Genomic DNA, 15,529 nt, shown 5'->3' with positions numbered 1-15,529 from the left:
ATGGAACACTTAAAATTCGGTTTACTGGGTCGGTGCAAGCTGTGTTCTCTTTGATGACATTCTTTTTAAAATAACATCATGTCCCTCCATGACTTGGTACTCTCATAGCTTTACTTTTGACTTTTAAAACTTTATTTTGAAACTTTGTTAGTCTACATTTTGTAGGTAGGTAATCATTGTCTGGAATGGTTACTTTCTAAAGTTAAATTATTACTGATATCGATTGTGAATATCTGAAAACTTTTCCTAGTAAAAACTTATAAAAAGGTTGAATAATGTAGAAGTACGTTTCAACACAATTTTATTGTTTCATTACAATTTCAGCCTTGCTTTTATAAATATTTTATACATTATTTACATCACAATCGTCATTCAATTTCGAGTACAAATTCCGTAAAAAGTTTCAATTTCACCCATAAAGATCAATCATGCTGATAATATGAGAAAATATTTTTTTTATACAGTGGTAACATGAAATACAATTCCATTATTAAGAAGTACGTTCCGTGTAAACGGATTGAAGTTCCTTATAACAACGATCATAACATCCTGAGATGATTGTCTGTAGAGCTGCAGTCGCTCTTCTCGTATTGTCATTGTTTCGACAGCCCCAGGTTATTGGCTAGCTGGGTACACCTAGCCACGACTTCATCTTGAAGGAGACTGAAGGACATGGCTATTAGGATGAGTCCGAAGACGAGGTAGGCACAGCAGGCGACCATTTGGATGTATTCGCTTTTGGAGGTCTCCGTGCTTTGTTTGGAGGTGAGGAAGCTGGTGGGGACGAAGTCTCCGAAGCCGATAGTGGCGAGAGCGATGAAGCAGAAGTAAGCGGCGTCGAGGAAGGACCAGTTCTCCCAAGCGGAGAAGATGGCCGCGCCCACACAGATGTAGGCGAAGAGGAGGAAGAGCACGATGCCGATGGGGACGTGACAGTGGTCTATGGTGTGGTGATGCTGCACGCTGGTCGAGGCGCTGCTGGTGGGAACTGCACAACTCTTGGATTTGCTCTCGTCGTTCCAGATCAAAGGCACTCGGGAGGGCGTGTCGTGTGGACATATTCTGTAACGAATATTTAAACTGTAATTAAGACTTACGTAAAAATTAACTCATAGATGAAATCGTGAGTCTAGATGTTTCAATAATTATAAGTATGATTTTTAATATGAATTATTACGCTTTCTCTTTATTAAAATTAATATAAACAACATGACAAGGTGTCATTATTGTGGTGACCCGCCCTCCTCTTTATTTACATTATTTGTATTTATTTCCGTTACCCTAGTAATTGGTGAAAATAACTTACGATTCATCAGGATCCTCAGAATCGTCTAAATCCTCTTGACTCCTATGCAGCGGGATCTCCCCACATTCTTCAGCTATGAGTTGCTCAATCACAGCACCTCGCGGCCTCTGAATGGTATTTCTGCCTCTGCCCCGACCTGGCCCGTGAACTGTGGCCAGACACTTCATACTCCCAAACGTCTTCTTGCGATCCAACGTCTGCGTTTGAAGAGCTGAGGAGGAATGCGGCTCTGAGAACAAAAACACTTTAGTTGGTGAACAAGGACTAAGTTGGCGTGCGTACAATGAAAGCGTAGCGATGAAGCGCCCGGTATTTACAGTATCGATCACCAAAGGTCAATGTCAATCCAACATGACCTTACGGGTTTGTCTTTCGGGGTTTTGTTTTGTTCGTAATTAAGAAATCGATTATAATGTCAAATCCATCGGTTCTAATGGAGTCTTTGTTTCATATCACATACTTCTAAACAATTCATATCACAATCATCAATCTTTTATTCTTCAATCAATAGCTACATTACTTAAAAACAAATCATTCGATTGCTGGTATTATACCTAACGTTAAAGTGCCTTATTCATACAAATCGGTTTCTTTGAGTTACCATCACCAACACATTTTACTCATAAGTTAGTCACACAAGGCAAATAACCCTACTATAAGTCAGTCCAGGTTCAACACTAAGTACCTAGTAGGTATGTAGACGATTTATTTACATTGCTAGAGCACCAGTAAAGGTACTTGAGGTTACCTAACCTAGGTCNCTATCCTAGTCTAAAAGCCACAAAACATAAGCTCACCATCAGCCAAGGCACTGCGCTTGATACGACCGAGCGTGGCGGCCCGAGGGCTCGTGGGGGCCCTCTCGAATACTTGCGAATATTGACCTCTGTCTCCGGCCCGGGCCCTCACAGTCCCGGGGGATCTGTGGCTTCGAGGAGGGAACGAGGTGTACTGGTTGTTCTCTGCTGGCTGTGGCAGGAGGCGCTGCTGCTCGTGGAGTTGGAGGTGGTTTTCGAGCTGGTGATGGAAGAAAATCACAAAAAATGATTCACCCGATATTAAAACGCCATAAATTCGACTTTCAAACACAACTTTTAAGTTGGTTGAATTTATAAATGTATGAATTCGGTCAAATTATGCTTTAATCATTTTAGTTACATTAGCACAATAACCACAGTTTATTAGACGACGGTGAATAATGCTTGAGTTTTAATTGAATTAAAATCGATGCGATGACTTAGACTTTGAAATATTGTTTATCCAATAAAGCAAATAGAAGTTATATCGGTTCTAATATAAATTCTGTAACTAATATCTAGTTTGTAGAATGTTTATGAATATGAGAATATGGAATCAATTAGAAAAATAGTGGATAATAAATTTTTGTTATTTTTTAAATTACTCACCTCACCATCCTTCCGCCATGTATTGGGTACTTTCCCTTTGGTAGCCCTCAGCCAGGCCAGCCGGGCCAGTCTGGCTAGCGAGGCTCCTAGGCCAGCTAGACAGGCCAGGGTCAAAGGCACTCCAGCAGCAGCGTACGCCACCGTCGCTGCTCTGCCCGCAGCTGTACGGGGCGAGACGTTTCCATATCCTGGAATAAGGTGTGAAGTAGAGTGGACAATATTCGTAGTTGGTCTTTATATTGGTTGGGTTGTACGATAAGTATCGTGATCATCATCGTCAGGTCCTCTAATCTCCACTACAGGAAGGCCTAGAACCAGAGTAAATACAAATGAGTAGGTCATCTTTAAGACAATTTAGCGTGGATTAGCGGTGAGTGAGGTACGCTGAATTTTGTCAGTGTGTGCGTGCGCGCCGCATACGTATTGGCGCGCTCACATACAAACCGCACTCAGGCGTTTCTATGAAGATGATCTACTCATTTGTATTTACTCTGCTAGAACGCACTATGCGGTTAGCCGGAATGCGGTCAGCCGTCCGGTTAAAAATATGTATTGAAACAGCTGCATGATAGTGCGTCGTTATCATGCGGTTTCATGTAATAATCGATGTGCGGCCTACCGCCGCATTCCGGCTAACCGCATAGTGCGTTCTAGGCTTAAGAAGTTCCTCTAAAATTTACCAAATGCTTAGAGTAGGCGCACACCGTTGATTCTTAGTTGGCCGATAGTTGTGTCCGATTTTAAATTGTATGAAGAATCGGCCAAATCGAATCGGCGTAGTGTGTGCACTCCCATACATGCCCATACTGATCAACTGCCCGACTAAACTATCGGCCGACGAAAAAGCAACGGTGTGCGCCTAATCTTAGCCTGCACTTCCCAAGTTGAACAGATGGGATTTTTTATTTTCATTAAGGCTGAGTTGACGTTACTTGGACCGTAACTATAACGGTAACCGGCGATTATTTTATGGAGTTTGACAGATTTTTGACGTTTGTCAAAGTTAAAGTAAGATGGTGCAACTCAGACTAATTCTATAAGTAGAAAGAAGGAAGGAAGAATCCTTTTTCTCGAGGCCTTCGTTAAGGTCACTTTGCTCTGATGTTAACTCTCGAAGAACCAGAAGGTTGATGAGAATTTTATCAGGAACTTGCTGGATTCCTATCTTCTAGATTAGCATGTATTTTTGGAATACCGGCTGCAAGATTCATTCATTTATCTTTCTAGGACAAAACCTTGGTGGTAAAGTACACCCACCAAAAACATTCTGTAAAAAACTAGCCAAGTCTCGATGGAGCTGTTGTATCTCTAAAAAGTAATGAAATCTAGACAAAGTCGTGCCAAGTCTATGGTTCCTTACTGCGATTGGCGCTCGACTTGGCGGGGGCACTGCCATGCCCCAGACACATAAATAAAAGAACGTACCTATAGTAGTAATTAAAGTGATGCAGTATATCAGAGCACCCGAGAAGGTCCACTTAGAGTCCATGGCCAACTCGGGCGGCTGCGTCTCCGAGGACTGCCTGGCCGCGGCCACGATGGACGACTCGAACTTCCTGAGCTGCTCGTGGACCAGCCGGGTCCAGTTCCTCTCGTAGAGGACATTGAGGCGTTCTGGAACAAGAAGAAAGTTGTTTAGTTTCAAGATACAAGTTTGGGAAATGCTAAAATTATGAATGCGATCTGGTGAAAGTAGCGCGAGGTGCCTGGATGCGGGCGGCGCAGGACCGATCATAGTGGCAATCCTTGGAGGAGGCCTTTATTCAGCAGTAGACGTCATTCGGCTGAAACGAACGAATAAACGAATTGCGGTGTTGCTTTTGACAATGCGTAGTAAAAACCTACACTTATTTATATTATTAAAAAATAATATCTACTTACAACTTTATAAGAACTAATAATTCGTACCGGAAAAAGTATAAATTATTTCCGTTAAAAGCTCGTGCTATGAGTGACCTTATAACAATAGTCCGGCAGACGGTGGGGATTGTGCTAGTTTACCCTCGAATTGGCAGTCAGTTCCCGACAACACCGATCACTTATTTATACTGGGAGTAAAATTTATGAAAATATTACATATTACAATACAACCCTCTTTCAAATAATAAAACGACAGCTTTATCTGTTTCATAGAATACCGTAGTCATATAACATTTTTTCAAGAAGACTTCAGTCAGTTCTTTTCTCGACGAGTACTTATCAGTTTCCTTACAAAACGAATACGAGTTATAAAATTCAACATAAAGAACGGTTCGGTTTCTGTTGCGCTCCTTCCTCGTAAGCCCGGATGTGCCTCAGAAGGAACTGAAACTTTGTAGTCAGTAACGCCGAGACATTTTCGGAAGTGACTTCGAAGTATCGCCGGATGTGCCATCAGAGGAACTAAAACTTTAGCGATAAATTTAAGTTCAAAAATTCGCGCCTATCGAAAGAAAAGAGNTGACCAGTATAATTTAAGTTAAAATACTGCTAAACAAGCAAAAAAATTATTTTTCCCAATTTGAAGTAGTTTTGTAAGATTTTTTTTAGTTTAAAAATAAAAGTTCTTTGCAAGGAACATTCGGTCTTGATGGTGAAAGTTTTATTTTTGTATATTTTTTCTATTGAGATGGGATTGAGTATTGGACTTTTAAAATAATGATATGATTGAGAATATTTACCATGAGAACGTTCTGATTTTTAGTTTAGTAAATATTATAATTAACATGAATATTCACTTTACTTCTTGTACATTTTAACCTATCATTTGTGTATGTTATAAAACCGATAGTACTTTTAAAAGTACTAAATATGAAACATTAAATAAAATTAAAACCGTTGTTCCTTTTCAGTTACATTTATTAATATCGTTATTGTATCTTTATATAGTATTAATTTATTAAGAAGGTTACATTTATGTTTTACTTTAAAGTATAAAATACAATTTATTTACTTTTCCTTTTTAAAGTCTGTAATACCGAATGTTCTTTTAAGAGAAAACATTTTTTTAATATTTTTCACCTAAAATAAGCTCTATGCACTATTATATAGGGCCCCTGAAAATATGAATGCAAAAGAAAATCTCTAAGATAGAATTTTTTTTACTCGAAGTGCTCGGCGTTTACTACTTCAAATTATTCGTTCTTCTGAAAGCACATTCGGCGATACTTAGAAGTCGACACAATTTACTCTTCGGTCTTACGAGATTAAAGTTCTTCAAAAATCTTCCAAGCCTTTTTCTTAAAGGCGGTTATATTCTTTTGCTTCACTTTGTATGGAATACAATGGCAGCGTTCAGAAAGTTCGCGAAATGTGGGTAATTGCACTTTGGCGTGTGGTTTCGCATTGCACAGTTATTATTCTTGTTGTTTTTGTATTGACTGCGGAAATAATTTGCAAACGTCAGATTTAAAACGAGAATCGTCATGTTTAAAATGTATAACAATAAAATCGTGGAAATGAGAATAAACAAGTCCATGAGTTTTGATAATTGTGTCACAATCTTCATCGTAATCATAATCTCTTTCTTGAACTGGGATGTTAAAGATATCGCTTTCTATTGATAAGGTTGAATTCAGAATTCGGTCGTTGTTGTATTTATTTGAAGTGGCTGTTAATTTTGTACGTTGTTTTAAACTTTCATGGTCACTAACATAATTATTATTACTCACGGGATTGCTTTTGCTACCATGTACCTTAATTTTGAGTTTCCGATATTTCGGCACTGTTGCAAGCGCCATGGTTAAATTAAGGTACATGGTAGCAATCCCGTCGTATGTATTCAAAAAGTAGGTACTCTATCAATATAAGTAGTAATAATCTAAGTTATTAGATACCCACGACACCCACGATTTGAGACATTGTTGTGTGGAAAAATAAAAATATTATTTTAAAATTGGATTCTAGTTTATCTCACTACCTAAATCAACAAACACATTAAATTCTAGTGGGTCCTTACTATAAAAGTTCCACCTACGTCTTATAGATAGAGTGCTTATTTTGTAGTAAAACAATAATAACTTCGTCAGCATTGTTTATGTGGCATACTTAGGATTCACTACAAAACGTTTGTAGACATATAAAATCCGCTTTATAGGCCATTTGTAGTATTCTTTTTTTCACTGGAACATTTCTGTTTTATGCGTTTACTCGTAAAAAGCAGATGTACTGAAAGATTAAACTTTACGTTCGGGTTTCATATAAAATTAATATTTTTATGTAAGAACCGAAAAATTCAGGTGCTTACAAACCTGGGAATGTCGAGGGTATTTCAGTATTGTCGAAGTGTGTCAAGATTATGAAGGGCCCTTGGGAAATGCAGGAATTCTTTGGAAATACGAGAGTAAGACGTTAAAACGGTTTACGAAAAGTGTGGGAATGGCCAGCGTCTTAAAAAGTACAAGTTGATCTTTTTTTAACCTACTTAACCCTTTAAAAGTACAAGTGGGTATTATTTATTTAGTAACTTGTACTTTTAAAGGGTTAAGTAGGTTAAAAACTTACTTATTAATTACCAATTTTTGTTTGCTTTTTTGAAACTGATTTATTTATTTATTTATGAATAGAACGGTAGCACCAATTACTTACACTATTCAAATAAGACGTAACAATACTTCAATAGCTGTATGATAGATAGATATTATTAAATAGAGAGTACAGCCTCAAAACAGGCTAGTAGAGCGAGTATAAAATCGACTAAAATCGAGCACCAATGGAATGTCGCATTTTTATCTTGTAAAGAAAGAGACTACCAGTGAACTAGACACTAAAATAAAATCTTTAAATTATTTCCCTAAGTGTCGCCACTTGACAAATCTGTGCCAGTAGGTACCTAATGTGCAATTAGCTACAATGAAGCGATTAAGATCTTGCTTCAAAATAATATGCAACAGAGTCACCACAATGTTTCATTTTCCTTTAATACCGCTCTTAACCATGTTTCTAAACGGTTTCAAAGAAACCAAGGGGATATTTTTTTTTTTTTTCAGCCAAATGACGTCCACTGCTGGACAAAGGCCTCCCCCAAGGTTTTCCACAATGAACGGTCCTGCGCTGCCCGCATCCAGGCTCTTCCCGCGACCTTTACCAGATCGTCGGTCCACCTAGTAGGAGGCCTGCCCACGCTACGTCTTCCAGCCCGAATAGGGGATATACCAGTAAATAATCTAAACCCTCCAAACGGCTACAGCCCTTTACACTGCCAAAATGCGAGAACACGAAATCAATCGACACCAACAGTCCGCTGATCGAGATAGGACGAGCCCGTCCGTGTCTCCCCACAATATGTATACCCTTCGCCAGTAGAATCCGGGAAATTTTACAATAAACAGTCGAATAACTTTGATATCGATTCGAATTTTGGATATATCTGGAGAAATGACATTATATTGCAATTACTATTTATGTATGTTTATCTAGACAATTTTATGCAGCTCACTATTTTATTTATTTTATCAATGGTCCGTGACCCTCACTCGGCATGGGGCACACTGAAAACCAGCGCCGTGGCCTTCGTCACCGTGGGCCACGGCATATGCTGAGTGGGGTCCCGTTGCAGTGGGCATCTTGTTGGTGGATGGGTGGCACTGCTCAGTTTGCTCTTGTTTTTATTTTTTCTTCTTTTATTATTATGTGCCACTGTCATGTCTATGTAATTGCCTGTATTTTGTGTGATGTCCGTTGTAATAAATGTATCTTTCTTTCTTTCTTTCTTTCTTTCAATGTGAAATACTGTTAGGGATTCAATTTATCTCTCTTTCAGTAGATTTTTTGTTCATTCGTTCGTGATTCGTTCCAAATCACGTCCACTGCTGGATAAAGGCCTCCCCTAAGGATTTTCACAATGACCGGTCTTGCGATGACCTTCGCCAGATCGTCGGTCCGCCTAGTAGGACCGGGAGTACTGTTCACACTACGTCTTCTGGCCCATGGTCACTCGAGAACTTTTCTGCCCCATTCGCTACACTGTCAATTAAGTTTATGTCGGTTTCTTTGGTTTTCATATTTATCTATCTATTTTCCTATAATAATATGATGATGATGATGATGATGATGATTTTCCTATAAAAGAGTAGCTTTTTATCATAATGGATTTACGAAATTGCCAGTTTCCATTGGCGCGGAGTATAGGTATGATTTTTGCCGAACAACGATCGGATCTGCAAATTGGATGGCCGATGCTTCCAAGATAGCTGAACTGTATTGGATGTTTTGGTGATTGGATTGTGAACTAAACAGTTGGTAACGGCTGTAAAAGGTTGTAAAACATTTTAGATGGGTAATTTGATAGGAATGGTTCGGAAACTAAACAGTTTCAGCCTATAAAAATGTTTGAAAGTTATAAAAGATGCTTATAAAATGTTTCTCTGCCGACACGCCCAAACATTTCAATGTCAAAAAATATCAATACTGTTCCAAAACATGTTTTTTAGCAATTCCTATGCTTTCTATTGTTCTTTGTTTTTTTTGTACAAAATAAGTTAAAAAAACAAACTAAGTACCTACCTAATTGTTCTTTTAATGCCGTATACGAAAATAAACAGCAAAATATCTTATTACTTATTCGTACCTACTCGTCATATGGTAGTTACATGAAATTATGAGTCTACTTAAAGCTTAAAACTAATTTTCTCATCTGATCGATTTCGCCCTTCGCATTCAAAAGGACAAGTACTTATCACAAGGGTCATTGAACCGATTGTGTATTCAGAGCAACAGAAACGTATTCAATTAAAATGACACTTGGAAACGTGTCAGACTCAGCATTAATCACACATGAACAATGACAATACAGATGGGACATTAAGGCTGTATACAATTACTGTCCTATTCACAATACCCCAATTCTTAAAATCTAAAACATTGCTCTTACCCATTGAATTCATACTTTTTCCTATAGATTTCTTACCACTACAAGGCTTTATTGTGGCAAGCTTCGAAAGTTCAGAAAAACTAACTTTCGTTTAAATAAAAAATAATGGATAACATTACTGCACACAATATAATAAAATTAAAAATGTTACCTATAGAACGTTCTAAATGGACAGTAATTACACAGTGTATTGTCTTCTGCTTTATTTATACATTGTCGGCAACATAAACACTTTTGGTCATGTCATCCGTTATACGAGTAATATTCCTCATTGTTTTCGTTGTTACTTATTCAGTTCGAATTCATCATTCATTAATTAACGAGATTTTCAATATCGCAGTATAATAATACGCCTACTTCATAATTAGCAACCATTGATTCTCTTTGCAGACAACTATAATTGTACCCCTACAATGATTTCAAGTATTATGATGAATCTAGACAAAAGGCAACTCACAAATTAACTCGCAAAATCCAATTAACATGAAAAACCAATGAACCAACATCGGTTTGTTTACAGTGTAATCCCGCGGAATTTCTAATTAACCTTTTAAAAGACTGATCACGTAGAAACGGTTTGAGACGGCGAGTGGGCTAATTAAATGATTCCTTTGGATGTGATTTGGAATTTTGGACTTTTGGAACATTCCTGGGATTTGGCGAGTCAGCGGCTTAATTGATTCGGTGGTGTCTTTAAGGTGTAACCGATTAGAAAGGTCAGGGTTTATATAAAATTGTTCTGCCGTGTAGGTACTCGTAGGTTGAAAAGGCTAGTTTCCTTAAAAAAACATTTTAGTGTGTCAATTACATTATCAAAAAATATTGGACACTTTTAAGCACCCCTTAGTCTCTTCTTCTCTTCTTTTGAACTTTGGCGCGCTGTATCTATTTCAATTTTAATTAGTTTGAAAAAGTGAAAAATACGTGTCGAGTATTTTTTGATAAGTTAACCGACGGAATAATTCAAACTTGCTTTTTTCCCCAGGAATCATCCCTATACCAGCGTGCCTCCAATCTCTATTCGGCCAGTCCGGCACCGTTGGGCTTTTTCATCTCAGTCGTTTCGCTCTTGGCAGAATGGTCGTGGTCGATTGTATAGGCGGATACAGTTCTCCGCTCGATCTTCGCCATCTTTTTCTGTTGTCAGACTGCCAGTCAGATCGGTTACCTCAGTCACCTTTGGGTTATAGTCGCTTAATTAAATGATTGGCGTAAATACCAACGGTACACTAATAAATACATGGTTTTTACTTCAAATTTTCCTAGACAGAATGAAGAGTGATAATTTTATAGGTGGGCATTTGTAACTTTCCATTTTCCGTTTTTGAGTTTACAAAGATAGAGTTTCTGTCATGTAAATTAAACCTATCATTCTACTAAAAGAAACTTCTCGCGTAAAGCCATTTAACATTTTCAGACGGTAATTATAAAAAAGTCTGCGCACCTAGCCTCAAGCCACAAATAAAGGAAGAAACAGAAGGTTCACTTTTCACTTAGAGTGATGAGAGAAAGATCAGTCTCGTTTACAATTATTTGTGCCTTCTGATAATGCAAATGGTATTTTTCGTTCGTTTGTTTTCGACCAAACGAAGTCTACTGCTATACAAAGGCCTCCCCCAAAGGATTTTTACAACCACCGGTCCTGCACTGCCCGCATCCAAGTGCTTCTTGCGACTATTACCGAACATAGCACGCTCTATCGCCATTTTGGTGACCTTGAGCCATAAACTAAGCGACCACGTCTGAGTTGATACTTCATATTGAAGTATCAGAACCGCTAAGGCCCAGAACAGACGGTGAAACGCAACTGCAACGAAACTGCAACTGCTAGTTACTTTTGAGTTGCATCTAAGTTTCTGCTATAGCGTCCGTTGAGAGTTCACACATGACGCGAACAGTTTGAAACTTTCAGTTTCAGTTTCATTCATCAGAATCATCAGAAAGTTGCAGTTTCATTGCAGTTGCGTTTCACCGTCTGTTCTGGGCCTAACGTCACTCTTTTGTATCGTAGAAACTTAGCGGGGGGTGGACTCACTGAATCAACTTTCTTTCACCCTCAGCGGTGAGACGAGAGAAAGGTTGACCCTCTCAAAAGTTAAATGGCACTTTTCACTTTGATTAAACTAAACAGAGTCTTGATTGCGGCCCTCATTAATTTGAGTGTCAGCCCATCGGAATTATAATGGGCTCCTTAGAAAGCTTGTTGCAGCCTCCGATAGACGGAATGTAAATGATATGACGTAATTTGTTACGGAGAGTAGGGATTTCATTGTCAAGGATGGAGGGAGATCTTTCATGAATGAGTCAGTTCTTAAAATATAATTCTTTCAGACGTCATAATGAAAGTAATGTAAAGTATTTTAAGTGCACAATACCTACCTACTAAGCCGAAGATTTTTTTCCTAAGATTATTAAAATAAATTACACTTATTTTATAAAGCCTGATTGTAGGTAAAATTATAAACCATTTGTTATTCCTCGAGCAGTGTAAGTACTGCGCTGCGAGTATAGTTAATCCTTAATCCACTGTGTGTGACATGCTCATAAATAATCCAGATTTGTGCTTGAAAAATCGATACTAACATTCATCGTTACAGACATTTTAGTCGTATGATTTATTACAGCTACAAAATATCCTACTTTATGATCATGACAGGTTATTAACAGTGTAAATATACCTAAGGTAGAATTTTGTCGATCTCCAGTTACCTGTATCTGAACAGCAAAACGTAAAACTGTAAATATCAACTATTTTAACTATTCAGTATCCGAAACGAACTAAATTAATTGCTACTCCGGTGTTTTCTAACCGAACCGGCAGTTAAGCGAAAAAATCCACCGCCTATCTCGAATCACGCGCGAGTGAATTGAAAATAAAAATCGATTCTGCATCCGAATATCGGACATGGAGAGGAATGTAACTTCGCGATGCACGATTCGAGTGAATAAATTTAGAACTGAAATCGCGAATATAGCCGTGGAATCGTCAGTCATGATCAAATCGTGACAAATTATATTTTTACAGTGTTTAAACTTAGACCATGTCAAAGGACAGTGCCAATTTTTTTGCAAAAAATGGTGTGAATTTAGGGACAAAAACATTAAAATTTTCATCTACTCAGTGTAGGAAACCCAGCATTTCTCCTATAAAATAGGTACATGAAAAAGTAGAACAGTTCAGATTTTTAGAATAGATCTACTTACTTATTCTATCAAATAATAATGAGAACTTATCACAGACCAAAGACCAGGCAGAAGAAACTGATCAACAAACCATCTAATACCAAATTGTAATTATGATGAACTTCAAATTCGAACGTCTCAAAAACAACTTGGCGGCGGATAAGGAAATTGGATGACAGCAAAGATAAACTGAAGCGTGTTTTGGAGGCAACTCGCAAAGATATTATTAGCTTAATTTTGCAAAAACATAAAGTTTTCTACGACAACAGCCGTGATCGAGCGACGGTTCGCGTGCCCGTGAAATTGTGGATCCGGGCTTATTTTGGCATCACTCGAAATGCAAACAAATTAAGGTTAAACAGTTTGTAGACCAGATGTTGTTCATCCAATATTAGAATGCAAATTCGTAAACAAAACACTGGACACTTTTATTTTGGTCATAATTAATAACCGTTAGTAATTTAAATGTAGCAAGGGAGGAACAAAAACAGTGCATTGTAATGATCCTTGGAGTGCATCCAGCGGTGGACTGCCATTGATTGAGCTAATGATGATGGTGATGATTCACATCACTAGACAAACTGTTGTTTGTTAGTAGATTATAAATCTTTTCGGAAATAGTAATTTGCCATGTGTTTATAAAAAAAATTCTTTAGTCTCTGTGAATACCATTGTAAATCCCTTGTGTATTGTAAAAACTGGAAATGTACTATTGCATAAAACGCTTTTGTGATAAGAAAATAAGATTTTTACGTCACATCCGCGTCACATAACGACATCCATCATTTAAGTCGTATCATTGTGTAGATCGCCCCATTTGTGCACAGAAGAAACGCATTGAATTTTCTTTGAACGTGAGAAAATTCTCGGCAGATTCATACATCGCAAACGAAAAGTAATAGAAGAAGTAATGGCAAATAAACGTTTTGAATTTGAATTGAATTTGAATTTGAAGAACTTTCCTTTTTTTATCGATCAAAATCATATGGCGTAGTCTTTACAGTGAAATATTTTAAGGAGATTGTCAGATTTAGTTCCATGTACCAAATAAAAAAACATCCTATCACAATGTTTTCACGTAACTCTAAGGCCTGGTTTCCACCTATGTGGAGCAGAGCGGAGAAGTGTTTTATCTGTCTTACTGTCAAAAAAAATGCGTCACACATTTCCTCTCTTCTCCACTCCGCTCTGCCTTTGTGGGAACCGGGCCTTAGAGAGCCTTGCTACCTACACTGGCGAATTACAAGCGGTTTCAACACTTTCAACACAGAGCTGCGGCGCAGCGCGGTACGCCGCGTGTTCGCGGCGAACACGCTGCGGCCTTTTGCAAGCATTTTGTCGAATGCGGCGTGCCCGCCGCGCCGCCGCCGCTCCACTTGCAATCCGCTAGTGTGGATCCTTCGCGTGTCTTCTATGATTTTTGTTACCTCACAGCCATATTTAACACGTGATGGAAAATGTTCTTACAATTAGAAATAATGACGTGTACAAAGACGTGTGAGATACAAAGAGCACTGGAAACACTTGAGATTATGTCGGATTTAGGGCAGACAAATAATACAGAGCAGGATATTCAGATAAGTTAGAAATAAATAAAGAAATCATTTACACTATTGAATAGATTAATGATTATTTGACTGTAATAAATTGTAATCTGGGCCTTTTCCAGGTGAGAGTGAACAGGCCACTTAGAGGGCAGATACGAGTATGAACCATCCTGGATTGCATCTCATTAACATCAGGTGCGATAGCGGTCTAATACCTGCCTTGTTATGCATAAAGTTCTAGACAAATTAACTTGTAATCTTAATAATGATCAAGTACGGAATATAACACCAATAACTGCTACGGTTAATCATAAGAACGGCAGGTGATATTGAGGAACACAAAATTATATTCTTAGCTGCTATAGCGACAGTAAATTCCTCCATTGATAGACGGTGCTAATAAATTGGCAATCTCCTTATTTCGGGAGAGTGCGCCTCATTACGGTGGATCGAGCGCCTAATGAGAGTAATAGGTCATCAGTGTGTGAGAGGAGACATCGAAGGATACTGAACAAGTTTAATTACCCCGAAAGCAGTATCATTATGCTATCTTTCTTCTTCAAGCGTCGACGATGGTCGTTAAACCAACATTATGTGAGAAAATTTTATTTCTCGTATGTATATTTTCCGCAGTAATATCTACTTTTTCGGGACTTTTTCCTGGTTGTTAGTCTAATAATTTATTTTATTTATTTGGAAACTTAACAGTTTGTCTACAATTTACATGTCACGCCTGAGTGGTTGTGAAGTTGTTAGAATTGGACTCTCTCGATTGCAGGTCTTGGGATTGATTCCCAGTTGGAAAACACAAATGAAGTATCCAGTTTGGTTAGGACATTTAATTTTAAACATTTGGTTTAATCAACTTTAGCCTGAAAATGTTGATTTGAGACTTATTAGAGTCTGCGGTGGCTCATATAAATGTTTATTAAGTCCATCAGTCTTTACATGCAAGTAGTAAAATTTCGTTGCTATACTAATTAAAAAGCAGGAGTTAACTATTAACTTATGCAGAATCAGAAATAATGGTCACGATGTAGTGCAAATAGCCAACATTCTATCAGAATGTTCATTCGAATCGAACTTTACAGAAGGAATTTCTAAATCGTTACGTCGAAATTCAATCCCGGACGTTGCTCGGCTCGCAGCACGAATCTGATTAAAATTTCAACACACATCAAACGCACGCCATTTTTCGCGGAACAATTAAAAGTTTGACGCATACCGCTGATAGTTT

At 38.0% G+C, this 15,529-nt stretch overlaps 1 protein-coding gene across 1 annotated transcript; it reads right to left on the bottom strand.

Annotated features, from left to right (window-relative positions):
• Positions 1-361: 361 nt before the first annotated feature.
• On the bottom strand, positions 362-10,693 carry LOC114358726 (uncharacterized). The gene is made up of 6 exons (XM_028312762.1): positions 10,600-10,693; positions 4,138-4,326; positions 2,713-2,900; positions 2,104-2,323; positions 1,307-1,535; positions 362-1,062 (listed from the first exon to the last, which is right to left on the bottom strand). The coding sequence occupies exons 1-6, from the start codon at positions 10,691-10,693 to the stop codon at positions 594-596; spliced, it is 1,389 nt and encodes a 462-aa protein (XP_028168563.1). The 3' UTR covers positions 362-593.
• Between the last annotated feature and the right edge of the window lie 4,836 nt (positions 10,694-15,529).

This window comes from Ostrinia furnacalis, unplaced genomic scaffold (assembly GCF_004193835.3).
Source record: "Ostrinia furnacalis isolate ACB-3 unplaced genomic scaffold, ASM419383v2 OfSCF4105, whole genome shotgun sequence".
Taxonomy (NCBI): domain Eukaryota; kingdom Metazoa; phylum Arthropoda; class Insecta; order Lepidoptera; family Crambidae; genus Ostrinia; species Ostrinia furnacalis.
This window is presented reverse-complemented; position numbering and strand designations above follow the sequence as displayed.